The sequence below is a fragment of the Helianthus annuus genome, chromosome 3 (genome assembly GCF_002127325.2).
Source record: "Helianthus annuus cultivar XRQ/B chromosome 3, HanXRQr2.0-SUNRISE, whole genome shotgun sequence".
NCBI lineage: Eukaryota > Viridiplantae > Streptophyta > Magnoliopsida > Asterales > Asteraceae > Helianthus > Helianthus annuus.
Genome location: NC_035435.2, coordinates 9836955 through 9861611, shown reverse-complemented (window position 1 = coordinate 9861611; position 24657 = coordinate 9836955). Strand labels below are relative to the sequence as shown.

The window sequence follows — 24657 nt, the reverse complement described above, 5'->3', positions numbered from 1 at the left end:
AAATATCATATCACTATACTTAATCTTTGCATTTATAAACCACGTTTATTGCAAAACGTTGACTCTTTGATATTGAGTCAATAAGTTCCTTGAAAAAAAAAAAAAACCTCAATTTCCTTTAGCATACATGGTTTTTGTTGTAAACATATCCCAAAATTTCTTATTAATACATGAACTCGTTTTGTTTACACCAAGTTCAATTGTGTGAACTTGCTCGCATCATGTATTCAATTCAAAGTCCCATATGATGGATTAAAGCCATCATATTCAAAATAGTCCCGACAAGCACTTCAATTCTATTGAACCATAGCATGCTTGTTTAGTCTTCGAATTCATCAAAACATTTATTTGATTACAATCACCTTGTGGTGACATTTTTCACAACATTTGAAAATTTCGCTGATCTCGTTTAAATTAGTTATTGAGTTAATTACATAGTTAGTCCCTGTGGTTTGCACAAAGTAACATACTTAGGTACTAATAGTTTAAAATCACCTTCTAAGGTATTAACTTTTCATTTTGTAACGTTTGGGGGTATTAACTTTTAGGGTATTAACATAGTTAGTCCCTGTGGTTTGCACAAAATAACATATTTAGGTACTAATAGAATGTGATTTTAAACCTACAAATAAGGCTAATACCTCCAAACGTTACAAAATTAAAAGTTAATACCCTAGAATGTGATTTTAAACTATTAGTACCTAAGTATGTTACTTTGTGCAAACCACAAGGACTAACTATGTAATTAACTCTTAGTTATTTTTAGTAAATATTTAAATATTAATAACAGTAGGTATTAACATTATTTTAAGGGTATTATCAAGACAGATATTGGATAGCGCAGCCTTAGTTAGGCATGGACTGATCACCTATGCTTAAACAAAGCAGTACTAACCAATATCCAACAATGATAATAACTATTTAATATAAATTAAGTCATCATACTTATTTAGTAAATTTCAATTATATATACAAATATTTTTATAGAAATATATATATATATACTTCGTACTGTGAATAGAAAACATATTTTCATAAAACAAATAAAGAGACGAATAAAATTATCTAAATAATCGCCTAAATATTCATAAGCAAGACATATTATAAATAAACTTTTGGTTAATATTTCACAACTATTAAATACTTATAGAAATATTCCTTTATAATATGTACATATTAAAATATCAACTGTCATTTACGCAAGCCAATACTTAAGTATGCTCGATATTAAAATAAACATTTATTATTCTACTTTCATGATACCCTAATCTTATAGTAAACATACTTGATTTTAAAAATAATAATCATGAGTTCCACGATATTGGGTAAACCTATTTATAAAACATATATTATTATTATTACGGGTTTTGATATTTTAAACCTATCTATATTTATTTATTATTCTGCGTTATGATAACATAAAAGGAAAAGGTATTTAGTAAACCAAAATATCACCTATCTTTAAATCAAACATTTTGATTAAAATCATCTGAATACAATTTTGTATTAAGACAAAAATACTCTAACTTTATTGTCTTTTCATGTATTCTTACAAATCACCCATCTCAGCACATTGATTTTCTCATATCATAATTCAATATTTGCCGAATCATTTTCATGGTTTCATTTCATTTTTAATTGGTCAACCTTAAGTCTTCCTTAGGTACCAATCAAGGTAAGTTTTCTTCAGACAAAGAATTTTACTAATTCCAAAAAGTTCTTCACATTCATTTTAAAGATCTATAGATCATATATCTTTTGGCTTAAACCCAATCACCTTGAAAAAACTATACCATTTCATCTCATTCGTTTGAACATTTCATCTTTGGAAATATCTAGATTCGCTTCCTTGAAACTCACAATTTCGAAAACGGTGAATTTATTCGGTTATCATTATTGAATTCTTTCAAATCATTACCAACGCTTTGTAACATCCAAATAGAGTTGTAGCCTGTGTTAAACCCTATTCATGAGTCATTCGTTTGATTCGTCATTTTCTTGGTACAATTATGTACTCAGATTACAATACACTAAATCCTGTTGTCCATTACCATTTGAGTAAACAATACTGATTTTCGGATAATCATTAACAAATCATTTTCCATACTCCCATTCACAAATAGATATTTATCGAATCGGAATCTCCCTCAATTGATTAAAGTAAGTTCATTTTGAATATTAAATCCAAATGTTTCTATAAATCATTTTTATTTTTAAAAAATGTTCATACCCCTCAAAATATCTTTTGATTCCATTCAACGCTACATTATTCCTCTTAATTAAAAGAAGAAACATAACCCCAAGAAAATATCATAGTTCAAATCTCGAGGACGAGATTTTTATTAAGGTGGGGAGAATGTAACAACCCTCACTAAAATTAATATTTAGTATGATAATTATGCAATAAGGAAACCCTAATTAAGTTTAGTATGATTAATTAATCAGTTAATCAATATTAATTAAGCTAACAAGATTAATTAAGCTAAGTAAGGTCTATTAAAAATAGATATATATAAGGTCATATAAGAATGTTTAATATTAATAATAAAATATATTATTTTTTTTCCTTACTCCGTTTTTAATGAAACTTAGGTTAAAACGTAGATAAAAATATGCTCGTTCTAAAGACATATTCGTCGTTTTATAAAACGTTATATTTTAAAAGTTATACAAGAAAAACGAGTTAAGCAGCTGAAATAAAATAACTAAGCTAGCTAGCTAGCACGTCAAGCTAGCTAGCAAGCACGTCACTTAAATCCCACATCGACCGAGTATGAAATTGAGCTGCCTGCCTGCTTGCTATAAATAAGAAGCTTAGGATTCATTTTTCTTTGCTCATTTCTCTTCTTCTTCTCTCTATACGTTGGTGTTCTAACCAATAATCACTCAATCGCTATTACGATTCATTTTTCGAGTGATCAATATATCCAAGGAATGCCTAAGTGCCGCCCACATTGGGCTATGCTTTATCGTTTGTCGGTAATCCGATAAATGAGCCGAAGCATTGTACTTTGTCGTTGTCGATAATTCGATATACGAGTTGAAGTACTATACTTTGTCGTTTGTCATTTTGATAAATGAGTTGAAGTATTGCACTTGGTCATTCATTGTGAGAATTTGATCTCGGGAAATTATCGTAACTGCTGTATTAATCATTAACCCGGTTTTTGTGAAATTCGTTAAGGTTCGAATCTCATGACTACCGTTAAAGGTTTGATTTGGGTTTTACACCAATACGTATTCTATTCTGTTAAACTACCAAAAACACTCCCAACTACACCCTTACAATCAAACAAACTATTAAATCATCAGAAGATCCAGAATAATAAAGTACATGCCTAATTATCGAAAGAAGTAGAATCAAGAAGTTTGTTAACTCAATCCTGCATGATGATTTGTGAGTTATTCTTCTTTTATAAATTCTTTTCTCACCGTTTGTGAGTTATTAACTATTTTACAATACTCCAAATTCATTTTCCGAGATTATAATACCAGTGATTAAGTTGATGTAATCACCAAATTACAGCCAGTATGTGGGGTATTGTGCACAATATTACAGTTTAAATCATTTTAGGTGGGCGAACCTAATTTAATTGATTTACGTCATTCATTGGGGCAGCCAATGGTGATATGACCACTGTCACAGATTCGGTCGAGTGACAAATACTGTGGGTAGTTGGTTGATATCAGAAACATGCGTAAAAGATCTTAACACTGTGAATAATCATAAAACGTGTCATTTTCAATAAAATGAATAATTCACTCAGTATTTCCCTGCTGACAAAATCTTTTTAAAACGCGTTTCAGGTAATTATAATAGATTGGAGTAAGGATTGGATCCGACACTGAAGGACTTCAAGAAGTGGCTTATTTTCAAATTAAGAAATATTATTTTTATATTATTTTTTTTATTAAAAGCTACATTTGTAAAACATGGAATTTATTCCATCTTTTTAAATAAAATCCGGTGTTTCTAAACTCTGATATTTTTCCTAACTCACGGTCCTGATGAAATTCCGCTGCAATGTTTTTCAAAATAATCACCGGTACCACTGGACTGTTCACGGCACCGATTCCGGCCAGATGGGGTCGGGGGTCGTGACACCTGACCGGGCAAAGCAAGCGGGTCGGGTGGTGGGTCAAAATGGGTCAGTTAAAAATGGATGTTCTGTTTCGGGTTGAAACGGGTCCAGGTCAAAACAAGTTTCGGGTCAGGGTGTTTAAAAAGGCTTTAGAAAAAAGAGTTTGTATAGTTAACCATTAAAACATACTAGAAAAACATATCCTAACTAAAATAAAATCATTGATGACTGATGTTGAAGCACCTCCACCTGCCCCCAAAGAGTGAAAAACAACTCAAAAATAATATTCCTTAAACAAACAAGGTCCTTATGTAAAGGATAGCCAATACACTGAAACCACAACTAAACCTTACCACTTCAATTAGTCTAAACAACTCTACAAAGATAAATAACAAGACCCTTTCAAAATAAGTAAATATAACCCACCATAAGCAAACAAAAACCAATATGTAAACGATACCAAACATGTAGAGTTCAATTATCTTCTTTCGACTACAGAAATATTCTTCTTTTGACTTTATAATAGATTCGATTAAAGCAAGTCATTTACATATAATATTAATGACCGTAAAAATAGTGTGTTTTATTTTACCTTTCAGATACGCTGGGACGTGTGTGTAAGAGCCGAACGGTATTTGTATTGTTTGTTTAATTAGATCGTAAAAATAGTGCGTTGGTTTTCTAACTTCGTTTGACATTACGTACCCGTTGGTAGAGGGATGGATTTCGTTACTTGAACGTTTATTTCTTTCAAAGAATTATTTCAACAATTTTAAGTTATGTATTTGTGTGTTAGTCCACCCGCGAAAATCGCGGGATCTTAAACTAGTTAATTAATATGTACGAGTTTATGGGTTACATTTATATTAACTCATTTATGTCAATATGGTATGTAAATGTCTCTGTCTTTGTTTTGCATTTACAGGAAATATCTATACTATATAGTTTAAATTGTTCAACCCGTGTAACACACGGGAAACTAACCTAGTTTTAAACTAAAGTAACAAAATATCAGAGACCATTTGGACACTTTACTCTCCTGAGTTCAACAAAAACTAATACTGCATTGTTAAGTTGTACGTAGGGTACAACCCAACAAAGCGTCAGAAAACCACTTCGGTAGAATTGGGGGTCTCCGCTCTCTATCACCATTGATTGCTTCTTTTCCGGTGAATTAGGGTTTCAGTGGTGACCGAAATGACGATCGACGACGAAAACTCCGTTTACGTCGGCAACCTTCCGTACGAATCCACTGAAGATACTATTCGAAGCGCTTTTGACATTTACGGTCAAATTATCGCCGTTAAGGTAACCGTTTATCAGTGTTTTGAGTCTATACACGATTAAATGTTCTTATGTTCGTGAATTTGTTCATGTAGTGATGCATATGTGTATGTGCACTCTTATCTGTATATGCAATATGTTGTTTGTTTGTTGATGTTCTGTGTGTGCTTCGTGTTAATCGTTTTTGTAAACTAGTTTCGCTAGGCAAACGAAGAGGAGCAGTTAGGTTTGATGATTTTTGAACGTGATAATTTCTGCTGTGTTCGTGAATTTGTTCATAGAGTGATGCATATATGTATGTACACTCTCATCTATATACAACTTATTGTTTGTTTGTTGGTATTCTGTGTGTGTTTCGTGTTAATCATTTGTGTAAACTCATTACGCTGGAATAACGAAGAGGAACAATAAGGTTTGATGATTTCTGATGTTGCTTACGTTTCAATAAGAAATTGATGATCTGAGTTAAACCTTAAAGCAAATGCTACTAATTGAATAATGTGTTGGAAGTTAATAGGTAACAACGGTGCAAGGTTTAAAAAAACGGAAACGAGTTTCGAGCCCTTTTTCCTTCTTCGCCTCACGAGGCGTAAGCCTTGAGGCGAACCGAGGCGGAATTAGAAACTAAATATAAAATTATATATCTTATAAAAATATTAATTCTAACTAAATTCATCATCAAATTGATCAAAATCATCAAAAACAAACGTAAAAAAGACATAAATTGCTTGAAATTGACACAAAAAGTCAAAAACATCAAAAACAAATATCAGAAACCCTTGAGGCGCAGCCTTTTTAACGCCTCAGCCTCTCTGAGGCGCACATACACTAGAAACCCCCTGAGGCATGCCTCATAATCGTTTTTTTGGGCGTATCGCCTTGAGGTGCGCGCCTCAGCCGTTTTTTAAAACCATGCAATAGTGTAGATATCAATTTTGAATTGGTGATGAATGAAGTTGAGTTCAAAATTCTTAAGATTAGATGGTTTTTAGTCCTACTACTCCTACCTCCATTGTTGCTAAAAAACCATCTAATCTTAGACTTTTGAGCTCAACTTCATTCATCACCAATTCAAATATGATGTCTACACTGTTGTTACGACTTCCAACTTGTTATTCAATTTGTAGCATTTGCTTTATGGTTTAACTGAGATCATCAATTTCTTATTGAAACGCAAGCAACATTAGATAATCATAGTGCTGTTTAGGACTCTATAGGAAAGCTCAGTTTACAGTCATTACAGAAATCTGTTGACTTCCACCCAGTGCCCCAATCCTAAAAAAGCTGATGAAATCAAGAACACAAAACAACCATGTCATTTTAAGTCCGGTTTCATGCAAGGAATGAACAAGTTATTAGCAACAGACTCTTTCCATATGTCAGTATTTCATCCCTTTTTTAGTAGGAGTGGCGTTCCTTTGAATCCCTTTTAGTTAAGTCAGTGGCGAAGCTTGAATTTTCCGGTCGTGGGGCGAAAACGTATATACCCACAAATTTCTATACGAAAACTACATATATAACACTACTGAGCGAAAAATCGGGGGGGGGGGGGGGCTCCCCGCCCCTCTTATCCTTCGCCTTTGAGTTAAGTAGCTCATATCTTTTCCCGTTGATATCATGTGCGCTAATGTTAATTTGAAGACTTAGGGCTCTTAAAGATCCAGTAATTTAATTAGTGTGTGCAACCACCTGTCCAAAGCGTGTTGGTGGTTTTTAATGTATCTCAGGAGTTCTTACTTCTTACGATCAGCAGTAAGATGTGTCATGGAAATAAAGTGTATATGTAATGTTAATACACATGAATTATGTTTTGTAATAGTAATGCAAAGGTTACTACTGTGTCTTACATTGTCATTTTGTTTTCTAACAAAAAGTTCATCTAAAGCTGTCTGCTTCTACATTTTATTTTCAGATAATCAATGACCGTGGAGTAAATGGAAAATGCTATGGGTTTGTTACTTTTACAAATCCCCGATCTGCGGTCAATGCCATCAGTGATATGGATGGAAGGGTATTTGCAATTAGTTATTTTCAGATAGAGTAAAGTACATGAATAGTCCCCGGGGTTTTCCAAAATTTTGGATTTAGTCCCTAGCTTTCCAAAAGTACACAGATGGTCCTGGTGGTTTGCATTTTGTAACGCATTTAGTCCCCAACTTTTGCCAAAAGTACATGGATGGTCCCTGCGGTTTGCACTTATGCGTTACAAAGTGCAAACCACAAGGACTATCCGGTACTCTTGGAAAGATAGGGACCAAATCCAAGATTTAGGAAAACCACAGGGGCTATCCGTATACTTTACTCTTTTCAGATAAAATTTGTATTTTGGTCACCAATGCTATGCACTAGAGGTGGCATAATTGGTGGGCCGGGTAACAGGTTAAAAGGAGTAAACATTTTAATGTCAAATACTATTACAAAGCTATATTATTTAGTAATAATCTAATTTTTTTTTTTAAATGAAAAGTCTAGGAAGTTAAATGCATCAAAAATATGTTTACCTTATGCCCAACCAACCCATTTGAACCGAAATTTCTTTAATCTATCTTTTTGCCCATTACTGATAAAACACAATCCTAATAAATCAAATCATAAGTAAATGATAATAGGAAATAGATGAAAGGGTACTTGCAGTTGGTTATATGTTGATGTTTTTGGTCATTAATGTTATGCACTAGAGGTGACAGTCTCAACCGATTTGTATGGAAACAGGTCAATTAGGGCTGTATTTCGTTGGTAACAGGTCAAAAAGGTAAAACAAAAAATAAAAATATATGAAACAAAAAGGGTCAAAAGCTGCGAATTTGTATTTAAGGGATTACAATGCCCTGAATCGTTATATTTAAAGTAAACGTATATACTGTAGTTACATAGTTTTTGTTAGGGGTGTGTACGGTTCGGTTTTTGAAAACCGTTCGGTTTCGGTTTTAGCAACGGTTCGGGTTTTCGGTTTTTGGAGCAAAATTACGTAAAATTCAAAAATAGAAAGTATAATCCAAGATTTAAGTTTTTTTCTTAGATGTTTACATTTAAGTTAATATATTTGACCTTTGAATCTAAATTTGTGTTTCTCCCAAGTTTTTATTAAGACATTATAATACTTTGAAATCATTTAATTTTTATGTTAAATTTTCTTTTTTTATTAAGACATAAAATTTACGTGCTTTTACCCAAACACATTTGACCTGTTACCCAACCCGCCCAATTTCCACCTCTGCTATGCATAGTACTTTTTTTAATAACAAAAAATTTCTTCAATTTTAGCTTCTAGCTCTAATAAATCTAGCTGTTTGATTTAATGGATCTTTATTAGACCGTTGATGGACGAGTTGTAAAAGTCAATGAAGTCAAGACGAGAGGCGGGAGAACAAACTTTGGCCGTGACAATTTCCGTCACAATACTAACAGAGATGTGGAGTTTGACAGGGGTAGAGATAGAGACTACGGTCGTGAACGTGATCGTTCTCGGGACCAAAACAGGGAATGGTCTCGAGATCGCGATCAGGGTAAAGACAGAGGATATGATCGGGGCCGTGATGTTGACCGGTCCCGGGACCGTTTTGTTAACCGGGACAGGGGACATGATCGAGATAAAAATTTGGATGACATTGACCTTGAACGTGAAAGAGATCATGACCAAACAGACATGGATCAAGAAAAGGAGATAAGAAGAAGTGGGAATAAGTATAAAGATCAATCTGCGAAATTGACAAATGGGTAAGGTTATAATTTAATATTAATCGTTATGAAAAAGTTAAAAGAATATTTTGCTATTTTTTTTTTGTTATAAATCCCATCTTACAATATATTATCTAGTGATAATGTGTACAAATAAGCCACACAAGAATTCCAAAGTTTTTAGTAAGACCGCTTAAGTATTAAAACAAATTTAGAGGGCATACAAATATCAATTTGGTTTTGTTTGTCAGCTTATGTCATGTGAAAAGTTTTGTGCCGTAAATTAGTGAAATGACGGATTGACCTTAAGTATAAAGCTTTTGTCACATCTAGACTTTATAAAATGACAAAAATGCCCTTGAATCTACTCATATGGTTTGACATTCCAGCTATAGTTTATTGTTTTTAGTAGATTCATGGGCATTTTTGTCGTTTTACAACTTTAGATGTGACAGGAGCTTCAAACTTAAGGGTAATAATTTGTAATATTCTGGCAAGTTTCTTCTGACTAAATTGGCATGAAGGAAAACAAATTAATACTTGGGTGGCCCGTAAGTTGTTTTTAATATTTGGGTGGCCTATGTATACATTATACCTTGTATTCATTCTGTATACAATGTTTTACAATTTTGTGTGTAATAGTTTCTTAATAGTAATCATAATTTTTGTTTTCATTTATGTATCAAGCTTCAGAAATAATGAATACAGGTGTGGCACCTCCATGTATTATACATATATTCATTTGAGAATAATAGCATAACAAAGCGTGAGAGTAACAGAATGGACACTAGACATAGAAAGACTAGTCATTACCGTTTAATGTTGAAAAGTATTGATCATATGCATGATGACTAACCAATCTTCATTACAATACAATCAAATTAAATTACTTGATCAACCATCAACCAAATCACCACCTATAGTAAAGACATAGTTGTTGATAGCGCTATAGCAAATAGCGTAGCGAAGCGCTCATTCATCGCTATCTGATTTTGGCACCTCCATAGCGAGTAAATAGCGGGATTTCAGGTTTTTTTAGTTTTTCTTTTTGGTTTTAATATAAATAGCGATAAAATATACGTATACAATAGTTGGATTTTGGGTTTTTTTTGTTAAATATACGTATAGAAACACCGTATTTGGATGTAATATACATATAAAATATTTCTAAATTTTCTTCTAGCGTATCGCTAAACATAAAATAGTGCTTCCTATTCATTGCTATCGCTACGTAGCACATAGGTTGCTTGTCACTATCATCCGCTATTAACAACTATGAGTAAAGAACATCTTTAATGAAGGAAAACCATTTATTTTTAGGTCAAACAAGTCAAACTTTCTTTTATTGTTCTTCCTGGTGCTTTTGTGCAGTTCAGATTTAAGTGAACGCCATAGCAGAGACTATCCATCTGGTTCAAGTCATGGAGATCATGATCAGGTAGGGATCCACTTCCATGTGCATGTACTTATGAATGTGTTGCTTTGGGTTATCTTTTATCTATAACGGGTCAAATCGGTAAAATTAAAATAGTTTAGAAGGAAATCGGCTTAAAGTCACCATGTCCATAGTGTGATATTATTGCATAAATCATCTTAAACCTTTTGATTCGAACATTAGATTATTATTTAAAGGGCATACAATTTTTTTTTAAATGATTTGAAGAGTTTGTGCAAAAGATCCAAAATCATTTTGTTCAAAGTATTATATTATCATCATCATGGAAATATGCGTATTTTTCTCATCATATTTGGCAAGTTGGCATTATAATTACTGTCTTGTTAAAAAACTATCTTATGTGGGTGCTCCACTATATTGTCATCAGGTTGCAAAGCAACTCGACATCTCTCACCAAAAAATAGAAGAACTTCAAAAAGAGGTTTGAATCTTTGCGTATACCAATGCTCTTCTAGTTATTAATAATATGTAATATGTTGCTTGTAAACAGGCTATTCAAGTCTTTACTCTTTGTTGAAGCGGCAAATTTGACCTATTTAATAATAAATGAGCAGTTTTGGGCTGTAGGGCTGCAAATGAACCGAACGTTCAGCGAACCGTTCGGCGGGAAGTTCGTTTGTATTTGTTCGTTTAATAAATGAACGAACACGAACAAGGTTCGTTGAACAGGGTTGTGTTCGTGACTTCGTTCATTTATGTTCGTGAACGTTCGGTAACGTGTTCTTTTTTGTTTGATAGTTCGTCAGTATTTTTAATTTTTATACTTAATTGAAATACTTCAAGATTCTGATAAATAATATATTTAATAATTATCAGTGTTTGTATATTCTGTTCATGAACGCTTGTTTGTGTTCGTTTGTTTTCATTTTTGTTCATGAGTGTTCGTTTGTATTCATGAACTTTAGTTTGCATTCTTTACTAAAATTAACAAACGAACACGAACACTTTCATTTTCTTAACGAACAAATACGACAGAAAATCTCGTCTGGTGAGTGATCATGAACGGTTCGTAAACACATATATTTCCTTAACAAACAGACATGAACAAGGTTGTTCGGTTTGTTTGCAGCCCTATTGGGCTGTGTTTTATCTCAACGTAAGTCGAATCAACAAAGTTTAGCTGATTGGGGAATGGGTCAACTGGTTGAAAGATACTGAATATACAACCTCCTATAGCATTTATTATGAGATTATTATTGTATTAATATAATTTTATAATCATACTTCACACTTCATTTATGTATAGAAAATCTAAAAGATGGAGAAAAAAAGTGCTGGTGGGTTAACATTGTTTTAACATCTGGCTAAATTGGGTATAAAATGCTATACAGTTGCAGAAAAACACTCTTTCTCATTTTTCTTTTAACCCACCGCTCTCGGTTTTCTGCTTGATTATAGTTAACTCACTTGGTTACTTAAGCTTAGGACGTTACCGATTGAAAGTCCCTCAACATTTTACAGCTTTCTTAACTGTAGTTATAAAGGTGACAAAGTGGGTAGGTTGGGTAACGTGTAAAAACACAATTTTTAATACGCCTCCAAACAGGCTGGCTCAGCCCAGTTCGTCTATCAACACTTTTTTCGTCCTTTTTTACATTATAAGTTAATGTGTTAAATAAGATTATAAAAGCTATGTCATTAGGTAACGATCTATTTTTTAATAAAGAAATTTGGTGGTTTTAGGCATTTAAAAACACTGGGGTGACATATATATATATGTGTGTGTTATATGACATGAATTTTAATAATACAGTGTTAGATTTTACGGATATCAAGGAGTATGCTTATTTTTGTGTGCGTTTTCTCTTATCTATAAACTTGTGTTTCGCAGGTTATTCGCATGGAAGAGCTTGCAGAAGAGAGAGGTGATCATGTATCTAAGCTGCAAGAGAAGTCTCAGGTTTAAAAGAAAATTAGAAAAATAAAAAAAAAATGTCGGATTTGTTAATTTATCGAGTCAAATAGGCAAGATTTGAAAAGTTTGCTAAAACGAAAATGGGTTGAAAGTTGCAAAATAAGATTTTTTTTTTTTTTTTTTTTTTTTCATACAACCTACAAAACGCCTTACTAAAAATTGATTTATTGTACATTATATATTTTGTAATTATATTTAACACAAGTTGTTCATATAAATCATAAAAAACTGGTCAAAAAGGTTCGGTTCAAACTGACCCGTACAAAAAGGGAACGGGTTGAATGTAACTTAAAAGCGTATTTTTATTGCATACAATCTATTAAACGCCTTAATAACTTATTTTTTTGTAATTACAATAACACAAATTCTATGTAAACATATCGCAAAAGCTGCACAAATTTATTTGGGTATACAAAATTACCGTTTTCTTATGGTTGTTGCAGAAGCTAGAGGATGAACTGGCATCTGCCAGGAAACTTACTTCAAATCGCAAGAAACAACTGACTAAGGTGCTTGTCATTATTTTTCTACCATATTATATTTCATATAAATGTATGCATCTTTTTGTGGTATTCATGATATGTGTACATTATTTATGCAGCTTTATAAGTGTTTTCTTAATGTGAAAGATTCTGGTGAGAAACTTAAAATCTATGAAGAGGAACTCCAGGTTGGTCTTTCCTAACGAGTATTTATATACTTCAAGCTGTTCTAAAATCGTTATATGAAAAAGTTCTTTTGTTACATTATAGTTTTTGTCATGAAACCTAATACATTAATCATTAAAAATTTAAAACTACAAAGAGTGGAAAAGATTTTCACTATTGACGGATTGACCTGTTACCCAACTGGCCTCCTTTTTTTGGGAATGGAATAGGGGTGGGGCCTTAGAAGTGTCAATTTCACCCGACTTATGAGTCGATTTAGTTGTGTTTTATCTTCATCGGGGGAGATTAAAAAAAAAATTAGCTAAAAAGGGTACGTGTCAAAAGTCTACAAACTTTTATGAAATGCTTACAATGTTCTAAATCCGTTTCCATCTAAAAGAATTTATCTTGATAATTTAATAAAAGGCAAAAATTAGCTAAAAAGGATTTTTTTCTAAATCCGTTTTATCGGTCAAAAGTGGACCAGCTCGGATTATTATCGGCAAATAACTGAGTTGGGATTATTATCGGCCAAATTGAGAAAGTTGGGATTATTTAAATCCAATTTGCCTTTTATTAAATTATCAAGATAAATTCTTTTAGATGAAAACGGATTTAGAACGGTTGGTGGGTTGGCCCAACCCGACATGATTATTTTTCCCTGTGACCCAATCTCATTGCGGTTTTATCACCTCTAGTACTTGTGTTTGTAAGAGGTGGCGATTTCAAAATCAACCGGTTTAGTTATGAATGGGTCGATTTGGGTTATTTTATCTCAAGCGGGTGAAATTAATATTTTTATGTCAAACGGGTTGAAAGTTAGCCATTGTGTATTTATGACGTATACAAACTCATAACTTGGTTAATCCAAAGATTTAGATTATTTTGTAATCATAATTCATTCATTGATTACTTATATAAAACAGGCTTGGGTTGTCTAAGATGTTTAATTTAAGAAACAGGCCGATTAAAGACGTTATCTATAACCCGCCTACAACCCAACAACCCGCTTATAACTCGTCAACATGTATGACTCATTGAAAAAACGGGTTAAAAGGGTCGTGTTCGAGTTGACCCGAATTTATGTGTGTGCGGGTCAGAGTTGAAACTTTGACACGAATAATAATATGGGTTGGGTTCAGGTTGCACATTTGAACCCACCAACCTGTCAACCCAACACGATTGACACCCTAGTCCACGCTACCCGACTCTACCCGTAATTAAAAAAAAAAACCTTTTACAACCTGAACGATTTTGTCCATTACCTGACCATCTTGCGACCTCTAATTGGCTAATGTGAATATATATTTTTTAGTTATTATAGTTACTATTATAACCTGACTAGTATAACCATTCTACTTGCAGTCTCTTGTAGGGTCAATGCTGAAAGAACTAGATAATCACAATGGACTTGACCCCGACGACGGCTAACTGATCGATTTAACTAGGGTTATTGTTGTCATTTTAAACACTATGAAAGCAAAATCGTGTTTTGTTTTGCTGTAGATATCTGCTAACATATAGATATTGAAATTAGTAATCCTTGTTACATTGTCTTGTTCAACGTCCAATAACAAACCAAACTACTTCCTATGGAAGGCGCTAGGCTTCCTATGGATCAAAAACCGGGCTATAAGAATCGGTCTCAATTGTGACCAGTGGAAGAGTTTTATTGTCCGACTTTGTTATGCAGTTTTTCGAGTAAATTGCCATTTTAGTCCCTGAGTTTTGTCCAAATTTGCCATTTTAGTCCAAATAGTTTTTTTTGCCTCTGGGTCCCTGACTTTTCCCTTTTGTTGCCATTTTGATCACATACACTAACTCCATCCAAAAACTCCATCTTTAACCAGGGGTATTTTGGGGATTTTCATTTTAAATGTTTTCAATTGCCATTTTGATCCAATTCCAAAAAATCAAAAAAACTCCAAAAAATCAAAAAAATTCCAAAAAATCATAAAAATTCTAAAAAATCCAAAATATCCGTTTCGGCGCGAACCGGTTCGAACCCGAACCGTTTCGAGCTGAACCGTTTCGAGCTGAACCGTTTCGACCCGTACTGTTTCGACCCGTACCGTTTCGACCCGAACCGTTTCGAGCTGAACTGTTTCGACGCGAACCGTTTCGACCTGCACCGTTTCGAGCTAAACCGTTTCGATGCCAACCGTTTCGAACCGAACCGTTTCGAGCCGAACCGTTTCGAGCCGAATCGTTTCGACGCGAACCGTGCCTCGAAACGGTTCGCGTTGAAACGGTACGGGTCGAAACGGTTCAGCTCGAAACGGTTCGGGTCAAAACGGTACGGGTCGAAACGGTTCGCGTCGAAACGGCTAAGCTCGAAACGGTTCGGCTCGAAACGGTTCGGCTCGAAACGGTTCGCGTCGAAACGGTTCGGGTTCGAAACGGTTCGCGCCGAAACGGATTTTATGTATTTTTTTAGAATTTTTATGATTTTTTAGAATTTTTATTATTTTTTAGAATTTTTTTGGTTTTTTGGAATTTTTTTGATTTTTTGGAATTGGATCAAAATGGCAATTGAAAACATTTAAAATGAAAATCCCCAAAATACCCCTGGTTAAAGATGGAGTTTTTGTATGGAGTTAGTGTATGTGATCAAAATGACAACAAAAGGGAAAAGTCAGGGACCCAGAGTAAAAAAAAAAAAAAAAAACTATTTGGACTAAAATGGCAAATTTGGACAAAACTCAGGGACTAAAATGACAATTTACTCGCAGTTTTTCTGTTCAGCTTGTTTGGTTTTCTGTTTTTGCTCGGGTTTGTAGGCCTCTAGCGTGTATTGTACTTTTACCATCTCATTGCTGGTTAGCGGGTTTAATATAAGTTTTGTTGGTCGTTAAAAAAAAAACACAAACCAAACTACTTTTGTGTTGGGGGTTGGGCTCCATTAATATTTGTAGTCTTTTCGACAAGGCATGAAAACATAAAATGTATTTAACACAGAGTTTGCGGGCTTCAGTTCAATCTAAACAGGGCCGGGTCAGTTTTGGGTCACACTTGTGAACTCGTTAGCTTAAAAGTTGGTTTTGGGTCAGCCTAAGGTTCACGGGTTGCTTTGTTCATTTTTAAGTTAAAAGGGCATTTTATGTTACAACTTAAACCTTTTTTTGATCGGTGAACTTTGTGTATAAGGTTACCACTCTTCAATCGGAGAGCCTCGTATTGCCCCACTCTGGCCAGACTATATTGTCTTAACCGACCTACGCTGGCTTCACAGTTTGGCTTTTTTGGGCGCTCCCCCGGGAAACTATACCGTCGACTACCACTTGACAGTCGTTGTGCCACCACAAGAGCAAAACTCACTGGTGCAACACATGGTGGGACAAAAACCCGGTTGGGCTCGGGAATCGAACTGACAACCTCATACAAGGCCTATTTTAAATCCTTTATTGTCTATATCCACCCCAATATGACATAACTGGAAATTGAATTTGAGTCTTAGTTGAAAAACCCAAGCCTCTTACCACTAGGGCACGAGTGGGAGGATTGTTACACTTAACTTGGTTGGTTATTTAACATCAAAACCTAAAGGATGTAACGTGAAACGACGTGAGGGTATCTAGTTTAAATGTAATTACTAGTCGTGTTTGTGGGTGTTATTTTGTATTGTTATAGCAAATATGTAATGAAGTTAATATATATATAGGATTAGGTTCAAGAGTGAACATTAGTGTATTTGCTAACTGAGCGAACTAATCCTTGCCATATACGTGTGTAAATCAATGGTCAGGATTTGTTCACACAGTTCGCAAATAGACTAGTGTTCACTTTAGAACCCCAATATATATATATATATATATATATATATATATAGAGAGAGAGAGAGAGAGTGTATTCGCACGTTATTACAAAAGTTCGTATGTTGCAAAATCAAAGTTCGCGTGTTTAAAAAAAAAAAAACGCCTGTGTATATTAAAAAATGAATTAGCATGTTATAAGCAAACAACACAAATCGCATGCTATAAGAAAACAACGAAATCTGTGCAAACCAATCACTCTACTGGTCGGACCAGTTAGACCCGGATTTAAAAACTAGGTGCTATTACTATATATATATATATATATATATATATATATATATATATATATATATATATATATATATGTATATATATATATATGGTCCGATTCTGAAAACATTTCCTCTAACCCACCAGTTTGTTAAATCATATCCACAACTCTTCAAGTCAATGGTACTACAACACCAATTTAATTAATAGAAGCAAGATAAACAACTATCGTATACAACTACACAGAAAAAATAATGGTAATGATACTTACCAGATTATGGTATCTATTGTAATGTCACCCAATTGTTTTATCTTATTTCTTGTTACTTATGGAGAGGTTCTGAGACTTGTTACAACTAGGACACTAGATTTAAGAATTATGCAAAAAGCAAGAAAAGTATGGTCAATATTTATTTATAGAGTAAACTGCCATTTTGGTCCATTGGTTTCGTTACTTTTGCCACTCTAGTCCAAAACTCAAACTTTTTGTATCTGGGTCCCTGTGGTTTCAGTTTTATTGCCATTTTGGTCCAAAAATGAAATCAGGTCATATCTGTCTTAAAAAATCTTGCTATTTTGTCATTTTCCGCAGGGGCAAAACGATCATTTCTTTTTTATAAATAAATACCATGTTTTATAAGACAAATATGACCTGATTTGCCTCTGAGAAAAATGACAAAATTGCAGGATTTTATAAGACAAATATGACCTGATTTCATTTTTGGACCAAAATGGCAATAAAACTGAAACCACAGGGACCCAGATGCAAAAGATTTGAGTTTTGGACTAAAATGGCAAAAATGACCAAACCCCAGGCCAAAATGGCAATTTACTCTTATTTATAATACAACCCATATGTGGAAAGAAAGTAAAAGGACGAAGAGGATTAGTTCTAACTTTTTCTATGCAGAAGTTGTTGAATGCAACAAGTGCCCCCTCTTTGGTGTCAAATCCACAATAACCAGAATTAGGAGTTCCACACACATTTTTCTTGCACCCAGGCCATGTCGAATTCAAGCCATGATTTCTTCCTTTGAAGACGACGTAAGTTTTCATGCTATCGTTTTAGGAGTTCAAGTTGCAGTTAGTGATAAGTCTATCAATGTGTGATGTGTAAAGGTGATTCAGATAGAGAAAGGAATCCAGAGGATAGAGGAATTCTCAAATCCGCATAATGATTTCGTTCATTAATGTAGGTAATATACTGACTCCATTTAGTACAATAGTAACAAATTCGTACTACTAACATATTTAGAGCCCCCTCTGCTTAAGATAATTAAATGAAAAGACCCTTTAAATTGCAATACCATTTATTTCTATATCGTTGCCCCTCCTATAAAGAAGCTACTTGTCCTCAAGTAAGCTGAACCAAGGGAAGCGAAGCTGGTAAACCATCCAACACTACTTGTGTTTTCGATATGTTCACTCAAGTTTATTTCTATTTGTTCACTTAAGTTTCTGTTTGTCCACTGAATTTCTGATCGTTCATTGAAGTTTGTTTTTGTGTGTTCACTATAGTTCATATAGTTTCAGCTTATTTACTAAAGTTTCTGATATGTTCATTGAAACCAACTGGGGTAGCTCAGTTGGCCACCGACACCCATATTCCAACACTTGGATCGTTGGGGTCTCGGGTTCGAGACGTGGCAACCCCACCTCTCTCGAACCCCAAGTGTTGGGAGGGTATTTGCCGCCAGGGATCCTTGTCGGGTGGTGAACTGGGAGGGGGGATCCCCTCAGCGGTCAGGGGTACCGTGCACCTACCCTTTTTTTTTTATATGTTCATTGAAGTTTATTTCTGTTTATTTACTGAAGTTTCTGATATGGTCACTGAAGTTTATTTCTATTTGTAATTTGAAGTTTTGGTTTGTAGACTATAGTTTCTTAACCACACTGATACCCACAACCACACCTTCACGCTCACCCATACCCGCACCATTGGTTATAATGGAACGTTTGGTGCGAGGAATTTCAAAACAAAGGATCCTAAGCACCTGGAAGGAACACACAAGTCAAACTAAACACAATTTGAACCACGTAGAAGCGATATATATAGGTCAAATGTACTAAAATGACTTCTGTTTAAGAACCAAGGAACTTACCAAAGAGCAGATGAACTTTTGCTTTTGACAAACAAGATTGAATTGAAATGAGAATGCAAGAAATACCAAAGAAATCAAGAGTGGGGGTGAGAATTGAAGCGTGAGTGAAGTTAAAGCCAGTAGCTTGCTATTTATAGCAAGGGAGAGGTATAGAGAGTTTAACGCACACCCAAGGATGTGTCAAGGTGGAAGAAATGGTAGCAAAGGTGTTAGATGCGGTGGCCTATTTAGAGGCCTTTACGGACAATGCATGTGATAGGTTTACGGAGAAAACCTACAAACTCCCAAGATAGATAACCCTTAGAGGGGGTCAAGCTCCAAGAACACAAGACAAGAAAAGACTATTTTTTACCACAATTTTTCTCATTACCGTTACTAAAAACACAAAGCCTTATATACATGGGCGAAGGATAGTGGGGGCGGGAGGGGGGGGCCGACCCCCCGAACTTTTCGCTCAGTAGTGGAGAGTATGTAGTTTTCGTATAGAAATTTTTAGGTGTATATGTTTTCGACCCCCTATTTTATAGAAATTTTTGGGTATATATGTTTTCGAGCCCCCGGTCATAAATCTCAAGCTTCGCCAGTATGGAAATAAACTAACCACTAAATAACCTATCCACTAACTACTGAAAATATGCAAACAATAGAAATAATAAATGGAAACACAAAGTGACGTGCAAATTAAATGATGGTGCATGAGAACGTGTGATGGTTGTTGGGCTTCATGGGTTTGTTTACGTGGGTTACGTGATCATATCAGCATGCTCTTCTAGGCTTTGTGTTATGATCCATGAAGTACCATAACTAGTTGTCACCCACTCCAAAGCTTCACGTATCATAAGAAGGAACCATAGTGTTGCTTCACTGTCTGTGAAACACAAAATTTCCAGAATTTTAAGTTTAGTCCTTCAACTTTCATCTTTGATCCATTGTCAACTTTAATCCACTTATCATGGCGAAAGTGTCAGGACACATGTCACTATGAGGGTTAACTAGAAAATATCAATGTTACGAAATCAATCAAAAGTTCATGTAGAGAAAGGTACATTTACTAGCACACCCTAAATAATCAGGTGAATTTATATAGGTCACTCAGTAGATTGTTTCATGTTCATTTAATGATCTACTTGTTCATCATAGTTTATGTTGTTCATTGTAATTTATGTTTGTAAATCACCGAAGTGTATGTTTGTTCGCTTTATGATCATGTCTATGTTTGGTGCGTCGCTTTGATCTTGAACCATCATAATGGCTTAACTCTGTGTTTGATTCTTCTCTTATTTCATGCTCGACGTTGGCAGACTTCTAGCCACCTAATTGAGAAGACCTTTAGGAAATAGTCACACCTAAAAACACAACATAAATTAATTATAAGGAACAAACAGAAAATATATTAAAGAAAAAGAAACTTAAGTTAACAAAAGCAAGTAATTTATGTTTGTAAATCACCGAAGTTTTGTTAATTATGAATATTTAAACTTTATTATGTTTATGTTATATGTATTTTATGTAGTAAACTATAAGTAGTATTCGGATATTATGTGACAAGTGCTGGTTCGGATCTTGGGCGGGTGATTTCAAACTGCCTAATGACAGTTATTGCCGCCAAAATCAACCGCCATAGTTACACATATTTATATGTAATAACCGGTAACTTTTTCTGGTTACCAAGACAGATTATCCCGCAACATTTTCTGTCCATTCGATTGCTTCTTATCATTCACATTCAATCGTTCATACTTTTGTTCATATCTGTGTTTCTAAATCATTTCAATCATGACGTCTGATATGTCAAACTCTTGCTTATCCGCTGCAAAATCAAACGAAGTCCAACAAAGTGGTATCAGAGCCACGTTAAGAAATCCTGCAGAAATCAGAATCTCTTCCACAACACTACCATGCCAACACTGTTATGACGAACAACATGAAGGGGCGAAAAACAAACGAGGGGTGAAATTATGTTTCTATTGTCACCGGCCAGGGCATCAAATTTACTCATGCAAATCAAAAGAACATGATGAAGCAACACAACTAGTTAACCAAGCGGTTAATACCGGAATCCAGACACACAGGATGGATGCAGGAGATCGGGGTGAAATGATAGTGACTGGCACGGAAGGCGGTCAGTGGAATGACATATGGTATGTCAATAACTCGTTCTCTCATCATTACGCCGGTAATATAAATGTTTTTAAACGAATTAAGCATTTGGTTGGAGTTGACACGAAAACTGGTGAAAATGATTTTTTGTTCATCTGGGGAATAGGGAATGTTGAAGTTAAGTCTAACAACGAAAAACTAAAGATACAAAGTGTCTTTTACACCCCTGAATTGGACAGAAATGTTCTAAGCATGAAACAGTTAACGTTACAAGGTTTCACCGTCAAGAAAAGTGGTGATACTTGTAGGATTTACCCGATGTTTTCGTCACCCGTTTTTAACACTATAAACGAGATTTCTGGTTTATCAAAAGAAGAATAATTAGGGATGAAAGAAATACAGAAAGTCCTGAATTTGAATGATGTGAACGAAAAGTATAAGAATGACTATTTGAATTCATACTTCGAAACCTTAAATGTTTCGAATGAAAATGAATTTGATTGGAGTCGGATGATCATAAGGGAACTAGAATTCAAGGAATTCTCTGACTGTAAAGCCCTGTTAGACATGATTAATGATCGAGACTTCGTGTTCAAATACAAGCATGATCTTGAAATGAAGTTCGAAATCATGGTGGGTTGGTTTCTGAAAGAAAAACTGGGAATAACTTCAAGATCCATACCACCGGTATTAGATGATGGAAGAAGAATAGATTTACTCAGCCTTTACGTTATGGTTGAAAGAGATGGAGGTTATCAAGATGTCACAGTTGACAACTTGTGGCCGGCTATAGCGAAAGATCTTAGTTTCGAATATCAAGATGGTGATTTTATTAGAGTCATCTATGCAATGTATTTAGACGTTCTTGTATATTATTACAAGTTCAAGTCTGTACAACAGAAAGTGCAAGATAAAGCAATGGTGGAACAAGAAGGAAGCTCCATGGCAGGAAATGAACAAGCAAGAAAATGCAAAAGTGCTGATGATGATCCAATGCTGGAAGAAGGGACGACAGAGCATTATGCTTTGTATGCCGGGAATAGCTGGGAAGGGTCTTGGCATCTGCACAAGAAACGCCGCCGGTTCAATTTTAGTGAAGCACGTAAACCGTAGACGAAGCCAACAGGAGCGTGATGACGAAGATGAAACCATAATCAAGTTTAAGGGAGGATGTTAATTATGAATATTTAAACTTTATTATGTTTATGTTATATGTATTTTATGTAGTAAACTATAAGTAGTATTCGGATATTATGTGACAAGTGCTGGTTCGGATCTTGAGCGGGTGATTTCAAACTGCCTAATGACAGTTATTGCCGCCAAAATCAACCGCCATAGTTACACATATTTATATGTAATAACCGGTAACTTTTTCTGGTTACCAAGACAGATTATCCCGCAACATTTTCTGTCCATTCGATTGCTTCTTATCATTCACATTCAATCGTTCATACTTTTGTTCATATCTGTGTTTCTAAATCATTTCAATCATGACGTCTGATATGTCAAACTCTTGCTTATCCGCTGCAAAATCAAACGAAGTCCAACAAGTTTATGTTTGTTCACTTCATGATCATGTCTATGTTTGGTGTGTTGCTCTTGAAGGGGTATGGTCAGGCGGGAAAGTTGGGTGATGGTTACCACACACGCGTGGACCTCACTTTTCTGACACCAGACAAAATGGCATGACAAGCGGTCACATCAACCATCGCTTTCGTCACCAACCTGTTAGAAGATTCTCCTTTCAAAATTTCAAAAAGAAGGATGCACGACATAAATCTAAGCGTATTCAAGAAGCTTAATGGTCGCGCACACACCAGAAAGGCAACACATGTGTGTGCAACAAGTCTTTCAAACCACATCACAACTTCTAAAATTTCAGCATGTAGCGCAGGTGCTCCTAATTTTCTAGTCCAGAGCTCTAACCACTCGCGTCTGCGCATGGAAGAAGCACTGGACTGAGAGGAGTTGAAGGTGTGCAACAAGTCTTTCAAACCACATCACAACTTCTAAAATTTCAGCATGTAGCGCAGGTGCTCCTAATTTTCTAGTCCAAAGCTCTAACCACTCGCGTCTGCGCATGGAAGAAGCACTGGACTGAGAGGACTTGAAGGGGTATGGTCCCTAATTCTGTGTCGATTACTCAAGGAAAGCTCAGGCTAAGAAGAGCAAGCTTGTCTGCTCCAACATGATGGTTTTGGAAAGTATATCTGGTACGGATGTCAGAGCAGATAGCCACTGGGCGCACGACAGGCTTTGTCCAGCAATGTTGCGCGATGAGCAATCGTGCAGGAGACAAGAAGTACACAAGGACACCTACGTGGCACCAATCACCATGCGCCGACCACTACTTCATGATCTCTATTTAACTGCTGATGACAGACCTGACAATAAGGATAACTTCCAGGCCACGTGGATCCATTCAACGTGCGCCAACTCTTCTCTCGCCTGTAAACACTAATGGTCGCGCTTAAGGATGAAGAGAGGATATTCATTGTTGTCGACGTCCGGCACAAGGCCCATCAGCCGATCTTCTTCACAACTCTTTTCGGCTATAAATAGAAAACTTCATCTCCAGGTTTAAGGATCACTCTCTCACTTAATACACACACTTTCATCCTCAAAACAAGTTCTTATTCTCACTCGCGGAGGGTGGCTACAAGGAGAACCCCCTATTCTCCTCCATGTAACGAGCTTCATGGTGTTGTGACTGTTTTGCAGGATCTTTGCAGTAATCGAATCAGGAAGAAAGAAGATTAATCTTATTTGGACGAACCACCATACCACAAGTTAACCTTAGGATTAACTTGGTGTTTCTTCAACTCTGATCTTGAACCATCATAATAGCTTAAGTCTGCGTTTGATTCTTCTCTTATTCCATGCTCAATGTTGGCAAACTTTTGGCCACCTAACTAAGATGACCTTGGGGAAATAGTCACATTAAAAACACAACAAAAATTAACTATAGTGAACAAACAGAAAATATAGTAAAGAAAAAGAAACTTAAATTAATAAAAGCAGCACAAACTATAGGCACATTAATAAAATCATAAAAAATAATCAACTAAACCCTAGAACCAAAAGCAACATACTTAGTGGACATGTAGAAACTTTGGTGAAAAAACAAAAACTTTAGTTACTAAAGACATAAAAAATAAACCCTAAACCCTTATAAACTAAGAATTAAAACTGAAAAACTAAACCTTAAACTTCTGTCTTTACGGTGATTGATTTTATTTAAAAAAAATTGTTTTGTTTTTGGTTTTTATGTCTCAATTTAATAATCAATAAGAATTATTAAAATATTTACCCAAAGCTTACTAAGAGGTTGATGATGAATTCCCTTGTCCTATTGTGTTATTACAAGA

The 24657-nt window shown here is 34.9% G+C and overlaps 1 protein-coding gene and 1 long non-coding RNA gene across 2 annotated transcripts; both read left to right on the top strand.

Moving 5' to 3' along the window:
• Window positions 1-5158: 5158 nt before the first annotated feature.
• On the top strand, window positions 5159-14737 carry LOC110928617 (U1 small nuclear ribonucleoprotein 70 kDa). Its single transcript, XM_022171646.2, has 9 exons — window positions 5159-5390; window positions 7279-7377; window positions 8680-9083; window positions 10416-10482; window positions 10868-10921; window positions 12332-12400; window positions 12859-12924; window positions 13017-13085; window positions 14428-14737. Exons 1-9 carry the CDS (start codon window positions 5280-5282, stop codon window positions 14491-14493), a joined length of 1005 nt encoding a protein of 334 aa, XP_022027338.1. The 5' UTR covers window positions 5159-5279; the 3' UTR covers window positions 14494-14737.
• Window positions 14738-17910: 3173 nt separating this feature from the next.
• Window positions 17911-18391, top strand: LOC118490124. The gene is made up of 2 exons (XR_004888213.1): window positions 17911-18131; window positions 18207-18391. It is a non-coding gene; the product is annotated as an uncharacterized LOC118490124 (long non-coding RNA).
• The last annotated feature ends 6266 nt before the right edge of the window (window positions 18392-24657 follow it).

Bases quoted from the DNA above. Each gene is read 5' to 3' on its own strand.
- LOC110928617 (XM_022171646.2), top strand. From the start codon at position 5,280: ATGACGATCGACGACGAAAACTCCGTTTACGTCGGCAACCTTCCGTAC. The intron at 5,391-7,278 runs GTAACCGTTTAT...TTTTATTTTCAG, and splicing joins GTCAAATTATCGCCGTTAAG to ATAATCAATGACCGTGGAGT. The intron at 10,922-12,331 runs GTTTGAATCTTT...TGTGTTTCGCAG, and splicing joins TAGAAGAACTTCAAAAAGAG to GTTATTCGCATGGAAGAGCT.